The sequence below is a fragment of the Puma concolor genome, chromosome B1 (assembly GCF_028749965.1).
Source record: "Puma concolor isolate L17-30 chromosome B1, mPumCon1.1.hap2, whole genome shotgun sequence".
Classification (NCBI taxonomy): Eukaryota; Metazoa; Chordata; class Mammalia; order Carnivora; family Felidae; genus Puma; species Puma concolor.
This window is the reverse complement of record NC_141670.1, coordinates 207,412,932-207,432,814: the sequence shown is the minus strand read 5'-3', so window position 1 is coordinate 207,432,814 and position 19,883 is coordinate 207,412,932. Positions and strand designations below refer to the sequence as shown.

The 19,883-nt window shown below is 68.1% G+C and overlaps 1 protein-coding gene across 3 annotated transcripts; it reads left to right on the top strand.

The window, feature by feature from the left end:
* The first annotated feature begins 441 nt into the window (after positions 1-441).
* Positions 442-15,745, top strand: FGFRL1 (fibroblast growth factor receptor like 1). 3 transcript variants are annotated; one of them, XM_086705674.1, is made up of 8 exons: positions 1,253-1,401; positions 1,666-1,774; positions 1,983-2,077; positions 12,020-12,292; positions 13,403-13,483; positions 13,579-13,860; positions 13,936-14,289; positions 14,404-15,745. In XM_086705674.1, exons 3-8 carry the CDS (start codon positions 1,999-2,001, stop codon positions 14,844-14,846), a joined length of 1,512 nt encoding a protein of 503 aa, XP_086561800.1. In that variant the 5' UTR covers positions 1,253-1,401; positions 1,666-1,774; positions 1,983-1,998; the 3' UTR covers positions 14,847-15,745. The 3 variants fall into 3 exon arrangements, with proteins under 3 accessions (XP_086561802.1, XP_086561801.1, XP_086561800.1); XM_086705676.1 differs by lacking the exons at positions 1,253-1,401; positions 1,666-1,774 and adding an exon at positions 442-465; XM_086705675.1 differs by lacking the exon at positions 1,666-1,774 and having other exon boundaries at positions 1,252-1,401.
* The last annotated feature ends 4,138 nt before the right edge of the window (positions 15,746-19,883 follow it).

Here is a 19,883-nt window from a genome sequence, read left to right as displayed (position 1 = left end):
TATAGAAAAATGGTGATTTCTCCATTCAAGCGAAGTGACAGTGGGGCAGAGGCTCAGTCACAGGCCAGAGACGGTGTGCAGAAGGGTCAGAGAGACGTGCTGGGTGCAGGCAGGGGAGGCGTGGCGGTCAGAGCGCGCAGGGTGGGGCGTAGGGCCAGGTAGGGGCGGGGGGGGGGGGGGGGCAGTGTGCAGAAAGAACCCCAGGGAAGCTGGACTCCACAGCACGTGGTTCCGGTCCTGGACGCGCCAACTGCTGGTTGGGAAATCTCGGATAAATTACCTGCCTTCTCTGTGCGGGTGTTCCTTCCTCTGCTTCAGGTGACAGCAGACCCCTGCCTGGTCTGGGGGTTGTGCGCTGTTCTCTATCGTTATTGTTAATGTCCTTGTTGCCATCACAGTGGGTGACAGGCCTGAAGCCCCCAGGTGGGTGGCAGGAACATACCTGCCTTCGCTCACCGCCTCTGGGTAAGCTGAACCTCGAAGCTCCACGTCCCCCAGACCTGTGCCCCCCTCCCAGAGCCGCGTGGGGTCAGAGCCGGGTCTCGAATCTCTCAGAGAGCCCCGCGGCCGTCCGGTTCGCGCCTCCTGGGGTCAGGGTTGGCCGCGGGCCCCACCAGGGCACCGGCAGTGGGCGTCTGACGCAGGCACGGTTGGGTGCAGGTAAGGGGTGGGCGCCACGGCGGGACAGGGCGGGGAGCTGCCGGCCGGGGCGGGGCGGGGTGGCAGGAGCCAGGCCAGGGCGGCGGAGACGCGCGGGGCGTGGGGGGGCGTGGCGTGGCTGGGCCGGGGGCGGGACGATGGCGGGGTTGGGGGGGGCTGGGCGGAGTCGGGCCGGCAGGGGGCGGGCGGAGGGCTCGGGCTGGGGGCGGGGCCGCGCCCCGGGGAGCCCGCCCCGCCCGCAGGCCGCCCGCACCGCGAGGGTTAAGGTCGCGAGCCCGGCGGGCGGGGCGCGCGCGCGCGGATTGGGGGAAAGTTTGGGCGCGGGGCGGGCACGGGGCGGGCGCGGGGCGAGCCGGGGCGCGCCGATTGGACGGAAGTTGTGTCGGGGCGGGGCGCGCGGCGGGCTCGGCGCTCGCTCCGGGAGAGTTGACAAAGCCCCGCAGGGAAGGACGCCTCGCGGCGCGGCGCCCCGGGCCCCTCGCCCCGCCGCCCCGGGACCCCGGCCCCGGCCTCCGGCCCCTGGACCCCACCCCCGCGCCCGCGCTGTCCCCGGCCCCCGGCCCCCGGCCCCGGCCCCGGCCCCGGCCCGAGCCGCCCCGCGCCCAGGTAGCGCCGCCCCGTCCCGAGGCCGGGCCCGGGGGGCGCGGGGCGCCGGGGGTGCGGCGCCCGGGGCGGCGATGACCGCGCAGCGCGTCCCGCGGGCCCGGCCCTGAGCCCCGCTGCCCGCCCGCCCCCGCCGAGGTGAGCCTCTGCGCGCGCCCGTGACCCCCGGGGGGCCGACTGGGAGGGCCGACTGGGGAGCACTGGGGTCCGGGGTCCCCGATCCGGCCCGGGGCTGGGGGGTGGGGGGAGTGCCGGACGCCCGGGTGCGAGGCCGCGGGGCACCGGCACGCGCCGCCGCCGCCCCTGCGGGGCCAGTGGTCCTGTCCGCGCCCCGCCCCCGCCCCTGAACCCCACGTGGGCCCCCCCCCCCCCCCAGCGCAAATTTGTCCGCTAATGGCGCAGGCGATTATCTGCGCGGCCGCCGGTGTTGTGTGTCCCGCGGGCAGGGCCCGAGTTACAAGCGCCAGGAATCCAGACGGTGTTTGGAGACGGGGGGCGGCGGGGGAGGCCGGTAATTAGTGTAAACCCTTTGTCTGCCTTTGATACCCACGGAGCTCCCCGCCGCTGCTTCCTCCGCCCGGGGCGCTGGCAGGGAGGGCGGGGCGGCCCGCACCCCGAACCCGCGGCCCAGGACCGGGGTGCCGGCGGCCCCGGGGCCCTAGTCTAGAGGGGGGCGACCCCTACCCCGCCTGCCAGTGACTGACCCCCAACACCCCCAGGTCCGCACAGGCCAAGATGACGCCCAGCCCCACGTTGTTGCTCCTGCTGCCGCCGCTGCTGCTGGGGGCCCTCCCGCCGGCCGCCGCCGCCCGAGGTGAGTCCTGGCGCCCAGCCCGGCGCCCCGGCCTGCGCCAGCGCCGCCCCTTTCCCTCCCGGCCCTGAACCCTGCCACAGTGCCCGGCTGGCGCGCGTGCCTGCGCCCCGCCCCTACTGGCCCAGAGCTTGGCGGGTCTCCTGACCCACAGGGTCCCCCACCCAACACTGCCCATGGGGCGCCCCCAGCTCACCCACAGGGCATCCCCGGCTCACCATGCCCGCCCCCCCCCCCGCAGCTCATCTGTAGGGTCCCCCAGTTCCCCCTCAGATCCCCCACCCCTGCTCACCCTTGGGGCTGCATGCTAACCCACACGGCACCCCCAGCTCACCTGTGGGGCCCCACGCCGATTGGCTGAGTAGGCTCTGGCCTCAGTCCCCCTCAGGGCACACACACACACCCATCTGTGTCCCTGAAGTTGAGGGCAGCTGGTTACTCTGGGGACTTTCGTGGAGCAGGCTCTTTGGCCACAGCGGAATCTGCAGAGACCCCCGTAGTGGCCAGGGTGTGGTTTGGGGGCAGAGGCGACCTTGTTGGTGTCTGGGACTTGTGACCCAGCCCTGTACCCCGAGCTTGCCCACCCCAGGAAGGTGCGGGGTGTGGGCTGGCGGGGGGGCGCTGAGTCTCTGGAGCTTGGAGGTACGGCATGGTGTGGGGGGTGGGGGCCTGTCTCAAGGCAGGCCCGGAGGACCGCTGCTTCAGGCCGCACACTGTCTTTCGGCGTGTGCCGTGCCAGACTTAGATGCGCACTCACACACCTGATGCCCAAGAAGGCAGGCCTGGAATGTCTCCCGAGGGACCTTTGCCCCCGCACCCAACCTCTCAGCAAGGGACATCCTTGGCTGTTGGATGATGGGAGATACGTGTTCACGGACTCCTGCCCGCCATGTTCCGCACCGGCCTCCCCTCAGCTAGGCGGGACCTTGGGCCAGGCCAGCCCTTTGGGTGTGTTGACCACTCAGGATTGTCCCTGCCCTGTCCACCAGTCCTCTGAGGCTTCGCACCCCTCCCCCCGCCACCCAGCGGGTACACCGAGCCCAACCCGGCCTTATATGGGCACGTTTGGGTGTTGGGTGGCAGGCGGCAGCCCAGGTGGGCCTAATGCCACAGCACCCCCCCGCCTGCCCGGCCGGGGACTGGCCGGCTGGCTTGAGGGTGGGGGCTGCTCAGGCGTGGCTGGGCCCGCCAGCGTCCTGGCCACCGCGGGCACTCGGGTCATGCCCGGCAAGGCCCCCCCACCCCCCACGGTGGCCGGCGGCCTGGACTCTGATTCCTCTTTTATCTGCGTGGCCTCCCCTCGTTCCCACACCTGCCTGTCCTCTGGCTACAGAGCCGGGGAGCCCTGGAGCCCGCTGGCCTGGGCTGGCCATTGGCCGGAGCCCGAGGCGGAGTGGTGGATGGTGGGCAGCAGTGGGCAGCGGGGCCTGCCTCAGTGCCAAGGGGCCCTTGGAGGGGCCACACCCGGCTCTGTTCCCCTGAGCCTTGGCCTTGGGGCTGCGCCTGGGATCCAGCCCTGGCCCTAGCCCTGTCCGGGAGCGGCCGGGGCCCAGGCAGCAGCAGGGGCTGAGGGCCACTCTCCAAGGGCAGGGTCCTCTGTGGCATCGGGGGCAGGGTGCTGGGGAGAGCCCCTTTCCCTGAACCGTGCTGGCCTCTCCTCCAGACCTGGACTTGAGGGGCAAGGTCACCCCGGGCGCTTCCTCCTTTGCGGTTAAGCAGGCCGCGCGGTGGACCTTCAGGCCGGCCGACCAGCACAGAGGGAGCCCGGCCGCTCCTGAAAGCCGTTCTCCCTGTGCGTCACGCTTTCTGGAGTCACTGTGTCTCTAGACTCAGCTCGTGTTTTTAAAGTTTCCTTTTCTGAAAGTTTCACAATCCTGGTGGGTCTGTCTCAAACAGCTTTTTCCAAATTCAAGGAAAGATAGGATTTGGGTTTCTCACAGCGGGACCTTGAGAGGCTCAGAACCAAGTGCCTTTTCACAAACAGCGCTGGAAGAAACCGTTTAAGGGTGGCCACGTTTGAGCTTTTCCAAGGATGAGGCAGCCAGCCCTTGAGGTCACTCCCCATCCTCTGGACCTTGCTGCTGTGCCCTGGATGAGCTGAGTGCTGACCCCAGGGCCTGGGTGCCTGCCGGCCGGTGCAGCTCTCCACAAGGACAGTGCCCTCTTACCCTCAGGGCTGTTTGGGGAAGGGTCCACCAGTGTGTGGTTCAGCGGGATGGCGTGCGGGCCTCGGGATGGCTGTGGTGGCGTGCGTGTGCACCGGCTGACCTTGGCCTCCGGCCAGGCCGCAGGGGGCCTCCTCCCCCCCCCCACCCGGTCCCTCCAGGCAGCGGCTGGCCAGTGTGCAGCCCCAGCTGAGGTAGATGTACGGGAGCGGGGCCCAGGCTCTGTGAGGGGGGATGTCGGCCAGCCGCCCCATTTATGTCTCGGGCCCCACTCCTGGAAGAGAAAATAAATCACTGTCCCCTCTGGGGGGAGGAGGGAGCTGCGAACAAAGTCGCCTTTAGCTGGGCCTGGAAACTCCTACCGCGGGCTCCTTCTTCATTGTGCGGGAATCAATGGGCCTTCAGCCCCCGCCCAGTGCCATGGGGAAATGTTGGTTTTTCCCGGCAGTGGCCTCAGCCTCTGGCTTGGGGTTCCGGCACTGCTTACGGTGCAGGGGGGCGGGGGGGAGGCAGGCGGTGGCCCTGCAGGCCTGGACCCTTGCTGCTGACCTGCTGGCCTTCTGTGCCTTCCCAGTGACTACAGCCCTGGCAGGGCCAGCACGTGGAGAGCAGGGTGTGCCCAGATCCCAGAGATGCCCCATCCGGTGCTGCCGGCCCACCCTGCCTGCCATCTGCTTTTCCTCGTGGTGGTCACTGGGTGCTCCTGCACAAGCCCCACAGGTGTCCAGCAGGGCTCCTCCTGGGGCTCAAGAGAGCAGGGGCCACTGTCCTGGGCAGCCAGGAGTCCACAGTCCAGGAAGGCCAGGAGGAGGTTGGGGGAGGGGGAGGGGGAGGGGGTGAGGCACAGGCACCACGGCCTGGAAGGAGAGGTGGGCACTGGCCGGGTGAGGAGGGGGAAGGCCTGCAGGGGTGTGGTGTGGGCAGAGGTGGGCAGGTCACGTGGGCTGGGGTGGACGTCTTGGGGCCGCGGGTGCATTGGCGCAGCTGGGTTGGGGGCATCTGTCGGGATAGGCCAGGACCGGGGGAGCAGCTGGGGGTGGCCTGGGGGCTCTCCCACCTGGGCAGGGCGCTGGCCTTCCTGCTCCCAGTGGGGAATCCTGGGGTCTCCACACTCCGTGTCTCCACTGAGTGGCCAGGGGGCAGGCCTGGGGGCTGGCAGGCCTTTGCCCCACAAGGACCGGCCCCCTTGGGGAGAGCCCGCGTGGGGTAGGGGCTTCTGGGAGCTGTCCCTGCAATGTCAGAGGCAGCTGTGACGAGGAGGGCGCCTCATCCTCAGGCCTCTGACACCCAGGGCTTGCCATCTCGGCAGGAAACAATCGCTCTCTTCCTGCCCCAGTTTGTTAGAGATTCACACAAGCCCCGCACTGTGAAAAAATAATGGTGCCTGGGGCAGCAGGCAGTGGGGACAGAGCTGTGCTGCACTGTGGCCTCGGACCCCACAGGGCATTGATGCCCTCTGGCCCCCACAGGGCTGAGCCCCAGGAGAGGGGGGCCACCGACCAGGGACTTTGGGCCCCCCTCTGTGCTGCTGCAGTGGCCCGCCCACTCCCACAGGGACTTTGGGGTTCGCTCTGGGACCCGGCGCCGGGTGCTGTGTGCTCCTTGAGAGGTGGGTAGCCCACCCTGCGGCCTGCAGGGACTCTAGGGGTCCCACCGTGCCCAAGCTTCATGCCCTCTGGCCTGTCCTCAAGAAGAGGGCTGCGGGCTGTGGGCAGGGGGAGGGGGCAGTGCGGGTGTGGAGGGCAGCGTGGGGCTCTCTGGCTGGGGCTTGCCCGGGCTGTTGGGTGGGTGGGGCTCTCTAATGCCTGAGCACTCACAGTAGGTGGAGCGTTGCTTCTGCCCAAAGGCCAACCTCTGGCCCACGGGAGACATCCTGTCACTCTTCCGAGGCCGTGCGGGTCGGAGCCCACAGGGCAGGGCCCCTTGGGTGGTCTGGGCCTCTGGTCCTGTCACCCTGTCCTGTGGGTCCAGTGCCAACATGTGAAGGAGGTGCAGCGGACAAGGTCCTTCTTGGTTCCTTGGCAGCTGGGGGTGGGGCCGGGCCCCTCTGGGGAGGTGGTGATGCCGTACGGGTTCTCGGCGAGTGATGTTTTTGTGAGAGGGGATGGGTGGCGGGTTCGGGCAGGGGTCGGCTTGGAGTCTGGGCGGCGGGCTTGGCGAGATCTGGACACAGCCACCGGGGTATCCGGCTGGGCCCCCGCGGTGGGCTCTGTGGCAGCGGGTCTGGGCACTGGATCGGTCACCGCCAGCTGTTGGCGGTTTACGTGGGGTTCCCCCGGGGCAGCGGGACTGTCAGGGTGATGCTCTGTGGCCCTTGTGTGTGCCCCGGGAGTGGCAAAGAGGAGGAGCCCTGGAACCGGGGATCTGCCGGAGGCCCCCCCGGGGGGATTCCGGGGAAGGGAACAGACCCGGTGGGCCCCATCCAGCCTTAGTTCGTGCTCCTGGTGGGGTGGATTGGGCACCCCCGCCATCGTCCTTGCTCGGTGGGTCAGTCTGTCCCTTTGCTGCACCCAGAATGGCCTGGTTTCTGGGACAACCACCTGTCCTTCGGGTCCTACCGGTTCCAGCACAGACCCTGTGGGTCCAGCCCCCAGGGGCCGCCCTGGGGCCTGTGTGTGCGTGTGCACGTGTGTGTGTGTGTGTGTGCCCGAGTGGCTTGGAGCCAGGGCAGAGGCTGGCCCCTGCCTCTCATGTCCACCGTGTGGTGGTCCTCACCTGTGGCCCCTCCTGTTGGTATCCTCCTTGGGGAGGGCACTGGCCCCAGGGCCACCGAGTCCGGGCCCTCCCAGCCACCCCCCTGCCGGTGCTTGCTCCCCATGGGAGAACGGCACAGGTGCCCCTGTCTCACAGAGAGTGCCCACCTGGCCTGCCTGGTGTCGGGTGTCCAGACAGGCTGGGCAGGACCTGCCTCCCTTCCCTGCCCTCCCTCTGGGGCCGCTTGACCTCTCCAGGAGGGAGGCCTCTGGGGGCCGCTGACGGCTGCCCGAAGTCACTTTGCAGCCAGTGCCAGTGTGGTCAGCCTGACGACCACCTACCCCCCAGCCAGAGAATTACCTGCCGGCTGGAAATTTCTGGGGCTTCTCAGGGGCTACCAGGAGTGGAGCTGGCCGTGGCGTGCCGGCCAAGTGGTTCTGGCACACCCTCACTGCCACTGCGTCCGTGGCCGCGGGGTTGGGGGCTGGGATGATGTGAGGCTCCCTGGCATGTGGGCCCTGGGAGGGGCGGCATCTGGCCCGGCTCCTCACGGAGGGGGCTCGGGGTCAGCAGATCACAAGCGCCGTGGGCAGCGGGGAGAGGCAGAGGCTCTAGAGGCCCCAGACGGACCTGAACAGAGCAGGGGGCTTGGGGGTGGTGCAGGTGGAGTGGCCAGGGCGGGCCACCCCGAAAGGGGCATGGCAGGCCCCGCGGGAGGGCAGGGAGGGGGGCTGTTGGGAAGGTGTATCGGCTCGTAGAATCTTCTGCACGCGTGTGCTTTTTCAAAACACTAACTGCACTACATCGGTATTTGACATTCCGGGGCTCGATTGGGAAGGTATAACAGGAGGGCAGGCAGTGCACAGGCCGTGAGGGTTAGGGGGGTGTGCGTGCTGAGTTTCAAGCGGCCCCCGAGGGCCTGTGAAAACGGTCGGGGTCTGTCCCTGTCTCTCAGTGCCTCCCAGCGCCCCTACCCCTTTGGCCCTGCCGGGGCCCACGGGATGGGAGAGGTGTCGTCTGGGGTGATAGCGGGACCTCCTTGTGCTATAGCTGGGGGAGCGGTGCTCCTAGCCGGATGGGGCAAGGGGGGTGTGGGCTTCGCAGTGTTTGCGCAGTGCTCTAAGGTGTGCTGCATCCTGGGGTGAGGGGTCTGTAGGACTCCACTGTAGGAGTGTGTCTGGTTGTGTGTGTGTGTGTGTGTACTTGGGGGACTGTCTGCAGGGAGAGTGTGTGCATCTTGGGGGGCAGCACCTGAGGGATATTGCTTCTGGGGGACGGCATGTGTGGGGGGACAGCGTCTGGGGGACAGCCTGTGTGTCTGGGGGACAGCACCTGGAGGGACAGCCTGTGCATCTGGGGGACAGCCTGTGTATCTGAGGGACAGTGTCTGGGGACAGCCTGTGCGTCTGGGGACAGCCTGTGTGTCTTGGGGACAGTGTCTGGGGGACAGCCTGTACGTCTGGGGACAGCCTGTGCATCTGGGGACAGCCTGTGCATCTGGGGACAGCCTGTGCGTCTGGGAGACAGTGTCCGGGGGACAGTCTGTGCATCTGGAGACAGTCTGTGCGTCTGGGGGACAGCCTGTGCATCTGGGGGACAGTGTCTGGGGGACAGCCTGTGTGTCTGGGGGACAGCACCTGGGGGGACAGCCTGTGTATCTGAGGGACAGTGTCTGGGGACAGCCTGTACATCTGGAGACAGCCTGTGTGTCTGGGGGACAGTGTCCGGGGGACAGCCTGTGCATCCGGGGGACAGCCTGTGCATCTTGAGGGATGGCGTGTCGGGGAGATGGTGTGATGGGGTGTGCCCTTGACACCTGAGTTCTGGACGGCAGCTAGGAAGCCTGGACGTGTGGGGCCTTCCAGGTTGCCGCACCCTGGCCTCTCCGGGCACCCCTGTTCCTGGCCATGTTTTCACGGCTGTGGGGGAGGAGGGCAGGGAGGATAGAGGGAGGAAGGGGGATGTGGTGACCCTGTCTACCACCTTGATGTTCAGCCCCCTTGAGGAGTGAGACCCAGCCCCAGCCTCTTCTTACCCCCGTGTCTGCCCGCCCCATGTGACCGTCTACATCCTCCCCATGCTCCAAACTTCCCAGGGCTGTGGCTTGGGCTTGTGCAGGGATGGGCCTTCTGGCGGTGGTGCTCATGGGAGGAGGGGCTGACGCTGGCTGGAAGGACCCAAGAGGAGACCAGGGCATCGGTGCCAGGGCCCCCAGGCTGCCCTGAAGCTGTCAGGCTTTCCTCCTGGGAGGGGACGGGAAACTGGCTGCCTCCCCCACCCACGTGCCCTCCAGGCGCCCATCTCTCTCAGCTCTTGCCTCAGTTTCCCCCTGGCTGAGTGGGTTGGACACCCCGACCAGGTGGAACAATGGGGGCTTGTGTTTCCCAGGCTAAATATAGAGCTGTGGCCGTGGTGCTGGCGGCCAAAATTCCCAGGAATCTGGGGGGGGGGGGGACGGGCCTCCCTCCTGTGAGCCTGCTGGGGTCTCTGCAAAGGCAGGGCTTGGAGGGGGCAGGGCAGGCCTGGCCTGGGGTCCAGTAGAGCTCAGGTGGGGGTGGGGCAGGGCCGGCCCGGGGGAGGGGAAGGGGGCTGTTTGCTTTAGGATAAGGCTGGCTCCAGCTGGGGCCTCTGGCTGCCGGCCTGCCTGTCCCCTGTCCTGCTTGCGGGCCAGCCCTCGGGGCCACACTTCCGGTCCGTCTGGCAGTTGGCTCTGTCCTCCTCCCTCTCCACAGTTTCCAAGGGGGCCCGTGGCCTCTGAGGCCCAGTAGACGCCTGGTCCCTCAACTCATCAAACTCCTGCCTGGTGCAGAGGGGGCTGGGCTGGAGGTGGACCCCCCCCAACCCCCTCAACCACTGTCAGATGGGTCCTTTCTCTGTCACCGAGGCAGGTTCCTCCCAGGGCGGGAGGTGTCGGGCCAGCCCCATGTCGTGCCCCCAGGATGGGGTTGGACAGGCAGAGGTGGAGAGGGACACTGCCCCTCAGGCCAGGCAGTGTTCTGTCCCCCCTGCGCTTTCCAGGCAGTTCGTGCGTCTGTGTGTGCACACGTCTGTGTGCCCAGGTGTCAGCTTGGGAGGCCCGGGGCACGGGGGGGCTGGGGGGTGGGGGTGGTGGTGCCCTCTTTGTCCTGCGGCCTGGGAGGCCCCTTTGAATAGTGACAGGTGTCAGACGGGGCCTGCCTGGGAACGAGGCCGGGACCCTGGGCGGTTGGGGGGCCCCCGCAGACAGTTGAGAAATTAGGGGGCGGCAGGTCTCAGCGGCCCTCCCTGTTCTTCCCGCCCTTTCCAGGGATACTGGGGTTCTGGTGAGGAGGGGGCTGGCTGGGAGTGCTGAGATGGCCTGGGGCCCATGGTGCACGGTTAGGGGCCCCACAGCAGGAGCAGGGGGACCCCAGTGGAGGCAGAATATGGGTGCAGGGAGGAAGCGTTGCTTCAAGTCTGGGTGTGGGCTTGGTGGGTGGGGTGTGGCAGCAGGCGTGGGCGAGATTGTGGGTGGGGGCTGGGTAGGCCGGTGCCCACAACCTCTAGTCCCCTTTCTGTTTGGAGTCATAGAGGGAATGGCCCAGTGTTGCTGTGTCCCCCACTTCCCCCGTCCCCCCAGCAAAGCTGGAGTCGGAGCTCAGGACCCCTCCCCGCCCGGACCCTGGTCTATCCACATGGGGACCAGCCCCCACCGCCCCCCAGCACCTGCAGACCAGTGGTGAGGGGCTGTGCTCTGCAAGGGTCCCCTGGGGGTGGGAGGTGACAGACAGGAAGCCGCCGCTTGAGCCTCCAAAGAGCCCGCGGAAGCACTTTGGGTCCTGGACGCAAAAGCCGCTAAGGTAGCCAGCTGGTAATTGCATGTTGAAGGAATACCAGCTGCTTATTAAAAACACATGCTGCCCTCAGGCCCCGTGGCGATAGCCTCTCGGAGCAGCGGCCGCCTCCTGGCACCTCCGTGAGGCCGGGATGGGATGCCGGCCCTCCCGGCCCGAGTGGCCACAGTGTGGGGTGAATGCCCCTTGCCCGCAGCTGGAGGGTGGGGTCTCCGGAGCTGGGAAGGGCAGCCGGGTGCCTGTGGCTGCCTCTCCTGGTCTGGGGGGGGCGGGTACAGCGGGTGGGGTGACTGTCGGAGCCCGGCACCCCTGTGGCTGCAGACTGGCCCAGGCTCGAGGCACGGGCATGGGACAGGGGACCTGAGGGTTGGCCAGGAGACGGCCCTGCTTCTTTCGGACACCTGCAGCGTCCTTCCCCGCGTCCTGGTCACCCCCACCATCCCTGCACTCGGGCACAGAGGTGCTGAAGCAGGCCCGAGACTCACGGGTGAGGGTGGCCTTCTCGTTGCTCAGGGGCCCCATGGCCTCAGCCCACAGCTCGGGCTTCTCCCGTTGGGGCGCGGTGGGCAGTGGCTGCCACCAGACGGGAACCTTGCACTTAGACCTGGCACCTTGCTCCTCGCCCTCTGACCCCAGGGCCTTGGGGTCCTGCTCCCCGCCCCCCCCCCCCCGCCCCTGCCCAGGGATGAGCCACCCGGTGTGGTGTGACTGGGAACAGCAGAGCCTTCGGCCCTGCAGGCGGACCCGGGCAGATGGGGCCCACGCACACACGGGCGCAAACGTGGGCCACCGGCCACGCCTGTTCGTGCGGCATGGACTAGCTCACAGGCAGGCCGCACGCGGGGACACTCGCTGTGTATGGGAGGCAGTGAGGGGCCGCTCTGGCTCGCCTGTGGGCATGCGCCCTGGGTGACCCGCTCCAGCCATCCTGTATCTTGACTACAACGTACGTGACGGGTGCTGGGGGGGGCGTGAGCCAGAGCCTGGCTCGCCGTGGGAGCTCCGTGGGCGTGGGCTTGGCGTGCGGTGGGTCCAGGGTGAACGCCAGCTGCTGTGGCCTGGGAGCAGGGCCCCGGGCCTCAGGCCTCGCCCCCCCCCCCCCCCCCCCACCGCCGCCCCGGTCTGTGCTGGGCAGGTGTATCTGTGTGGAGCCCTGGGTGGGGACCCGACGGGGACGGCCCCCTTCCCCTGGCTCCCAGCAGCCCTCCCTGCCTGGGCCCCTGACTACCTGCCAGCCCCCTCCTCTCTGACTGAGCCCTCTGGCCCGCCCGCAGGCCCCCCGAGGATGGCAGACAAGGTGGTTTCGAGGCAGGTGGCCCGTTTGGGCCGCACCGTGAGGCTGCAGTGCCCCGTGGAGGGGGACCCGCCACCGCTCACCATGTGGACCAAGGATGGCCGCACAATCCACGGCGGCTGGAGCCGCTTCCGCGTGCTGCCCCAGGGCCTAAAGGTGAAGGAGGTCGAGCGAGACGATGCTGGCGCCTACGTGTGCAAGGCCACCAACGGCTTCGGCAGCCTCAGCGTCAACTATACCCTCATCGTGATGGGTCAGTGGTGGCCGTGCCAGGGCGCGTGGGGGCGGGCCGGGCCGGGGCTGCGCCCTGTGAGCCCTGAGTCAGCACCACCCTGGCTCCCCGCCCCCCCCGCCCCCCCCGCCCCATCCCTGCCTGAGCTCAGCCCCCTGCCTCCCAGGATGAGACCCGTCCCTGCCTGCCTCCTCCGGGCCCAGGACAGGGGCTTGATCTCTGTCGTCACCCCCGGCCCCGGGGCCCCTACTCCTTCTCAGGCCTGTACCTCAGGGTCCCCCTCCTCCCAAAGGTTCTGCTGACCGGGAGACCGAGGCTGGCTAGGGGGCGGCAGGAGTGGGCATGGGGGAGCCCCAGGGTGGTGGTCCCACTGAAGGGCGGGCTGGGCGGGCTGACGGCCCTGGGTGTCGGCTCTCACTTTGAGGCTCAGATTTCAGAGTTCAGAGGGGCCGCCGAGGGCCTTCTCTTCTCTTTTGCCTCTGGGGCCCGGGCTTGGGGACTGGCGGGGTCCCCGGCGACACACCCTCTGGTACACATGTACCAGGCGCATGGCCCTGGGGCCCCCGGGGGTGGGGCTCCCCGGGGCTGGGGCTCCCCGGGGCAGGCTCCCTCCGAGCCGTGGCGGCCGTCTCACAAAGGGGGAGCCTGACCTGTGCCACCCCCTCACTGGGTCCCGGGCTGGGTGGAGGCGGCTGTCACGGGAGGGGCATTCCTCAGCCTGCCCCACCCCCGCGGGGCCCCTGCTCCGGACTGTGGAATGGGAACCCTGTGCGTGTCCCCCCCACTGTCCTCTGAAAGGGGAGGACGACTAGGTGGTATGTGAGCCATGTCAGCTCACCAAGGCCTCGGCGCCTTGATGTGGGCTAGGGTTACTGCAGCTGCCGGCGGGGCTGGCCCCCTCCTCCCACTGGCCTTGCAGACCCCCCGGAGCCGGAGGGAGGGGGGGGGGCGGGCGGCCAGCTCTGTTGGGGTCACCTGCACCCAGGGGGTAGGCTGGGCGGGCCGCTCTTCCCAGCTGTCTCTGGGATTCTGAGATGCGGGTGTGCTCCCAAGGGCTCCCAGTTGTGTTTCTAGAGCTTTCCCAGCTGGGCCCAAGGCCGGGGCCCTTCTCACGTGCCCTCGTCTCTGCAGATGACACTGGCCCGGGAAGGGAGCGTCTGGGGCACGACGGCCCTTCTGGGGGCCAGGAGGACCCGGCCGGCAAGCAGTGGGGTGAGATGGGACCGGCGTCTCCCTTCCCCTCGGGCGCAGGTGGGGGGCTGGCCTGCCCGGTGCCTTGCTGACCTCGGTGCCGCCCCGTCCCGCAGCACGGCCCCGCTTCACACAGCCCTCCAAGATGAGGCGCCGGGTGATCGCGCGGCCGGTGGGCAGCTCCGTGCGGCTCAAGTGCGTGGCCAGTGGGCACCCACGGCCCGACATCATGTGGATGAAGGATGACCAGGCCTTGACGGGCTTGGAGGCCGGCGAGCACAGGAAGAAGTGGACGCTGAGCCTGAAAAACCTGCGTCCCGAGGACAGCGGCAAGTACACGTGTCGCGTGTCGAACCGGGCGGGCGCCATCAACGCAACCTACAAGGTGGACGTGATCCGTGAGTGCCAGGCCTGGGGGGGCGGGGAGCTGGCGGTGCCCGGGGCGAGTGCCGATGCGCTGTGTCCTCGCGCAGAGCGGACGCGCTCCAAGCCTGTCCTCACGGGCACGCACCCCGTGAACACGACGGTGGACTTTGGGGGCACCACGTCCTTCCAGTGCAAAGTGCGCAGTGACGTGAAGCCGGTGATCCAGTGGCTGAAGCGCGTGGAGTACGGCACCGAGGGCCGCTACAACTCCACCATCGATGTGGGCGGCCAGAAGTTCGTGGTGCTGCCCACGGGCGACGTGTGGTCGAGGCCCGACGGCTCCTACCTCAACAAGCTGCTCATCACCCGCGCCCGCCAGGACGACGCGGGCATGTACATCTGCCTGGGCGCCAACACCATGGGCTACAGCTTCCGCAGCGCCTTCCTCACCGTGCTGCCAGGTGCGTGCGCCTGCTCCCGGCCCCGGGGCCCCTCCGTGCCGCGGGCCGGCCTCTTGTCGCTGGGACCCATGGCGCCGTTCCCCTCCCCAGCCCCCTCCTCGGTCCCTCTTGCAGACCCCAAGCCACCAGGGCCGCCCGTGGCCCCCTCGTCCTCGACCGCTAGCTTGCCGTGGCCCGTGGTTATCGGCATCCCGGCCGGCGCCGTCTTCATCCTGGGCACCGTGCTCCTGTGGCTCTGCCAGGCCAAGAAGAAGCCGTGTGCGCCTGTGCCTGCCCCTCCTCTGCCCGCACACCGTCTGCCCGCGACTGCCCGCGACCGTGGTGGGGACAAGGACCTTCCTGTGCCCTCCGCCCTCGGCACCGCCCCCGGTGTGGGGCCGTGTGAGGAGCTGGGGCCTCCGGCAGGGCCCCAACACCTGCTGGGCCCCGGCCCGTCTGCCGGTCCCAGACTCTACCCCAAGCTCTACACGGACGTGCACACGCACACGCACACGCACACGCACTCTCACGTGGAGGGCAAGGTTCACCAGCACCAGCACATCCACTACCAGTGCTAGACGGCGACACCTCTGGGGCGCCGGCCCGCGGCAGCTCTCGGTGCCGTGGGGGGTGGGCATGTGGAGGTCAAGGTGGGCAGGCTGGGGGAGAGGGCCACCGAGGGAGACGGACCACAGGCAGGAGGCGCGGCCAGCACCCTGGGTGCCCGGTGTGTAGGACACACACACACGTATGACCTGGCTCTGGACACACACACACACACACACACCCCCTCAGACTGAGACGCTTTGGGGAAGGCCCGTGTTTGTAACTTTGCAGTGTGCATGTAGCAGCGTGCTCGTTGATGAAGGAATCCCTTGGCTCCTGTGAGGATTTCACAGGGACCACGGTCAAGCCACCCCTCCCCGCGCCTGGCAGGAGATCTGAGAGGCACCCTGGCTTCGCGAACCGAGACTTCCCGCCCCCTGCCCTGTGCCTGCCGCCTGCGTCCCTGCCCAGGCCTCCGCGGGGGGGGGGGGGGGGCGGCTATTTCTGCCACCACGCGTCTGGGTGTCCGGGAGTCCCCCTCCCCACCCCCCGCCCCGGGGACCCTGGGCCAGGAGGTCAGGCACAGCGGTCCCCGCCGCGTCCCGAGAGGCCGGAGCCCGGCCCCGGGGTGACCCTGCCCCGCCCGGCCTCACACTGCCAGAGATAAGGGCCCTCGATATTTATATTTAAGAAATTAAGATAATAATATTAATGCTGGAAGGAAGGTGGCGCCACAGACCCGGCCTGTCCCTGGGCCGGGATGCACCTGGCCTGATGGCCAACCGAATGGCCCGACCTCGGGGGGCCACACACCCGTGTCCCACTGCCGGTGGCAGCCCCAGACCTCTGTAATTTTATATAGATTTTGAGCTGAAGCTTCGTATATTTAATTTATTTTGTTAAACAAGAAAAGGTGCATCCTTTCCCCTAAGCTGGCGTTTCTGTCTTTGGCATTTGTGTGTCTGCACGTCTGTGGGCCCGAGCACGTGTGCAGGTGTGTGTCTGAGTGTGTGCAGGTGTGTGTAGGTCTGCGTCTCTGTGCATGTGTGTCCATGTTCACGCACGTGTGTCTGTGCACCAGGCTTGGGCCCCAGAAGCAGGAGCAAAGAAGGTTCTCGGGAGTCCCCAAGTTGGCCTGAGGCTCTGGGGCCGACACTGTGGGGTCCCTGGGGCCTCTCACCAGCTCCCCCGACCGGAACTCCGGGTGCTGTGTCTGCAGCGTTGACTGCCTCACGCCTGCAGGTGCCTCCTTGGGGAGCTGGAGCCCGGCATTCCTGGCCCGGGGAGCATCCCCTCTGCCAGTGTGGCCCCTGTGGCCCTCTGGCTTATGCTCTGGGGGTTCAGCTGGTGGCCTTGGGGGGCTGGGGCCTCGTCACCTCCGTCTGGGTGCCCGCTGCCTATCGGGCACAGTCCCGAGTCCGCCAGCCACCGCCAGGTTGTGAACAATGGTCTCGTTCTCCAGATGGGGAAACTGAGGCTGGGATCCGCTGCCTCTGGCCCAGGGCTTCTGTACCTTCTTAGGAAAAGGCACCCGTGTCAGGTGCTTTGTGCTCCTTGGAAGGTGTGGCAGGAGGAACGAGGCCTCACCGGTGTCCAAGGTGCTACAGAGAGCAAAGAGCAAACTCTGCCCTGCCCTGCGGGCCGGGCACCTGCCACCCCGCCCAGGTACCGCCGGCTCCCTGCGGCTGGGCCCCCCCGAAGTCAGGGCCAAGCCTGCCCCATCTCCCCTCCCCCTTCCCCAGCCAAAGGCGGTTCTGGGGCCCCTCTTCTTTAGCATCCCAGGGCTAGGCCCCATCCTCTGGCCCTTCTCCACTGCGACCCCAACAGTGCAGGATGGGGCCTCCTGCCCTCGATGTCACCCAATCCCTTGGCCTCCCGAGGATGGACCCCACTCCTTCTGTCCCCAAGGGGGCCTAGCCCTGAAGGAAGACCCACTGGGCTGATCCTGATTCACAGGCAGTGATGGAGGCTGGGGCAGGACTAGTGGCCTCTGGGTGACTGAGGGAAGCCAGCTGTGGGAGCCCAGCTGTAACAACCAGGGGGGAACCGTGGGGGCTTCAGACAACCACAGCTGGTGACAACAGATGTTCTCCTGATGGGGGGGGGCAGTGGGGGCCGTCACCTGGGTGGGTTTTGGGGGGGGGGCAGGGGAGGCATGGAAAGAGTGGACCCTGGGCGGTGGGGAGAACTCAGGCTACGGGACACCCACAGGCCCTGGGGGTGAGTAGTCCCACCCTGGCACCAGTGAGGGTGCAACCCCCAGGACCGCCAAAAGTGTCCATGTGCTTCCCAGCCTGGGGCTCCCAAAGGAACTGCCCTTGTCATCTGCTCGAGGGAGTTCTGGGGGCTAACTACCTGCCTGACCCTGCTGTCCCCTCTCACGGGGACCAGCAGCCCTGGGCTCCCCAACCCCAAGGGCCCTTTCGGGGCTTCCGAGGCCAGGCAGGCACTGATGGGCTGCTCGCTCTGTGACACGTGGGGAAGCTGAGCTGAGCAGGGGATCCCGCCCTGTCAACCCAAAGCCCATGTCCACATCTGTGCGCCATGACCTGGGGCCTTTCAGCTGCCTGCTCTTGAGGCAACCGTGTGGCTCCAGAACCCCCCTCCGTGCCTTTCTCGGGGGCCACCTCGCCCACCCCCAGCCCCGGGGCTGCCTCCAGCTCTATGTTGCACCACTCCTGGGAGGACATCAGTGCCCACCTGGATGCCCCTTGACCCCGGCTACTGTCCCCTCCATTTGGTGTCCTCTCCCATGCAGGGACAGCCGATGGGACAGCAGTGGGGATAGACCGGTAGGTCTAGGGTCGGGGGGGGGCTGGGGACAGTAGGCACTGGTCCCGGGTGCGGGGGCTGTGGCTTGCAGAGCGTGTGAAAGACAGGGCGCAGCCTCACAAACCCGGGGGTCCCAGGGCCGGGCCTCATCAAGCAGACGTTTGCTGACTGGCCAGCAGTGGGCTTCTCTGGGAGCCTGGCTGTTCCGCCCCCCTCCCCTTACAGCCGAGCCCACACCTGTGTCTCTGCAGGTGTCCTATGGCCCTTTGGGGACTCCCAAGCCTGATGCAGATGGAGGAGACTCGGTTGGTGCTAAGGGTGGGGTCCCCCACCCAGGATGGGGCCCTGGGAACAGAGAGAAGGGGTGGGTGCGGAAGTGGGCTTCCCCTGCCCCTTCTGCCCACCCCTGCACGGCCAGAAAGGCAGTGGGCAACTGCCAAAGCCACGGGGACCACTACAAGAACACAATGCCTGGTGCCCCCAGCTCTGTGGGGCTCTGTGGGGCCCCGTCTGCGGGCAGGTGCACCCTCAGAGTGACCCCCGGCCGAGCCAGGCTGGATGAGGACTTCTGACGGGCCATTTCGGGAGGACGCTCCCGGCATCCTGGGTGGGGGTGCCAGTGTACTGGGTAGGCGGGACCTGAGTACTGAGCCGGGCCAGCACCCTTCCCTCTGATCCGTTCCTGTGTGGTGATAAGCCGGTTCCCGTGAAGCCAGAGACCTTGAAAGGGCAGCTCACGCTCTAACACTTTGGGTGTGACCCCCCCCCCCCCCCCCGCATGCTTCCCACCATCGGGCTTCAAAGGGGAGTCTCATCCCACAGCTGTCCAGAGTGGGGGCCTCAGGCTGACAAGGATGGGTCGGGAGGGCCTGGCAGGAGATCAGAGCCTTGTCCTGGGGTCAGGCCAGGGGACCGGGGACAGGAATGCAGGATCCGGGACGCAGGAGAGGCGTCGGGAACATGGGGATATACAGTCAGGACACAGGATGGGGACAGATCAGCCTTGGCCTGGGACTCAGGGCTCAGGGTTAGGGGCCCACAGGTGACGGCCAGGCTGCCGGCCTCTGAGGCTGAGCTGTGTAGGGCTTCTGAGGTCGCGGACCCGCTGCAGGGGCCGGCCTCACCAGGGGCTGCATGTCGGCCCAGGCCCAGGGCACAAGGCCAGGCCACCCAGGGACAGGCCGGCCTGTGGGGCAGGGGCGGCTGTGAGGTGAGGTACAGACAGGGCCAAGGCTGTTCAGGGAGCTGGGTCCCCCAGCTGGGCTGGGGGGAGGGGAGCAGACCCTGCCCCACACTTGGCACCAGCACAGGGCGTGAGAACCTGCTGGGAGTCCTAGGAGACCAGGGCCGGGTGGGGGTGGGGGGGACAGGCTGCTCATCACGTGGGGGAGCTGGCCCTGGGGGCGGGACGGGGGTGGGACCTGTTGGGCAGGGGCGGGGCCTGGGGCAGGGGTGGGGCCTGTTGGGCAGGGGCGCCCTCTGTGCCCTGTGCTGACCTCAGCATGTGCCCAGCTGGACACGGCCACCCAGGCCTGGGGGAACCCGGGGCCTAGAAACTCTCCTGGAGGGGGCCTGGGTGATGTAGGGTCCTTGGGTCCAAGGTTTATTTTTAGGCCTCATGAGGTGTCTCTGAGGAAATATTTGCTTCAGGGGTACTGGTCCTGCCCAGGGCGGTGGCTGGGGTGCTGATGGGGGGCCCTATCCCCACTGTCGCCCGTGGCCAGCCCTGGTGGGCAGGCAGGACCCAGGGAGGACCCTGCTCGCTGCCGGACCTCCAACCCCCACCCTGGGCTCCCGGTGGGCGTGGCCTCTGGAACAGGGGCGGGTCCGAGTGCTCCCTGGGGTGGAGCAGGGCCGGTTTGCCGCAGAAGTGAAGGAGGGACAGACCTGGTCTGCAGGTGGCCGCACCCCCCCCCCCCACCTGGTGGAGGCAGGGCCACCCCCGGGGAAAGGCCCGTCCCCCTGGGCGTCTGGGGGCCTAGCAGGACTGCCGTGCATGTGCAAGGCCTCCGGGCCACAGGCTCCGCACCGAGCCCTCGTGCTGTCTGGCTCCCTCGCAGGTAGGTGTGGTCACCATGACACGGACGACCCTCACGAGGCCTGGTGGGGGCTTCTGGGCCAGCCCCTCACCGTGGCCCCTGGTGCAGTCCCTCAGGTGTCCGCTCCCCAGCCTGGGCCTGACCCATGGGCAGCCCCAGCCTCCCGCACTGATGGCCCAGCTCTGCCTGCTGGACCTTGTGAAGGTCTGTTCTGTCCTTCCTGAGGCCGGAGCCTGTCCTGAGGCCCCACCCAGGGCA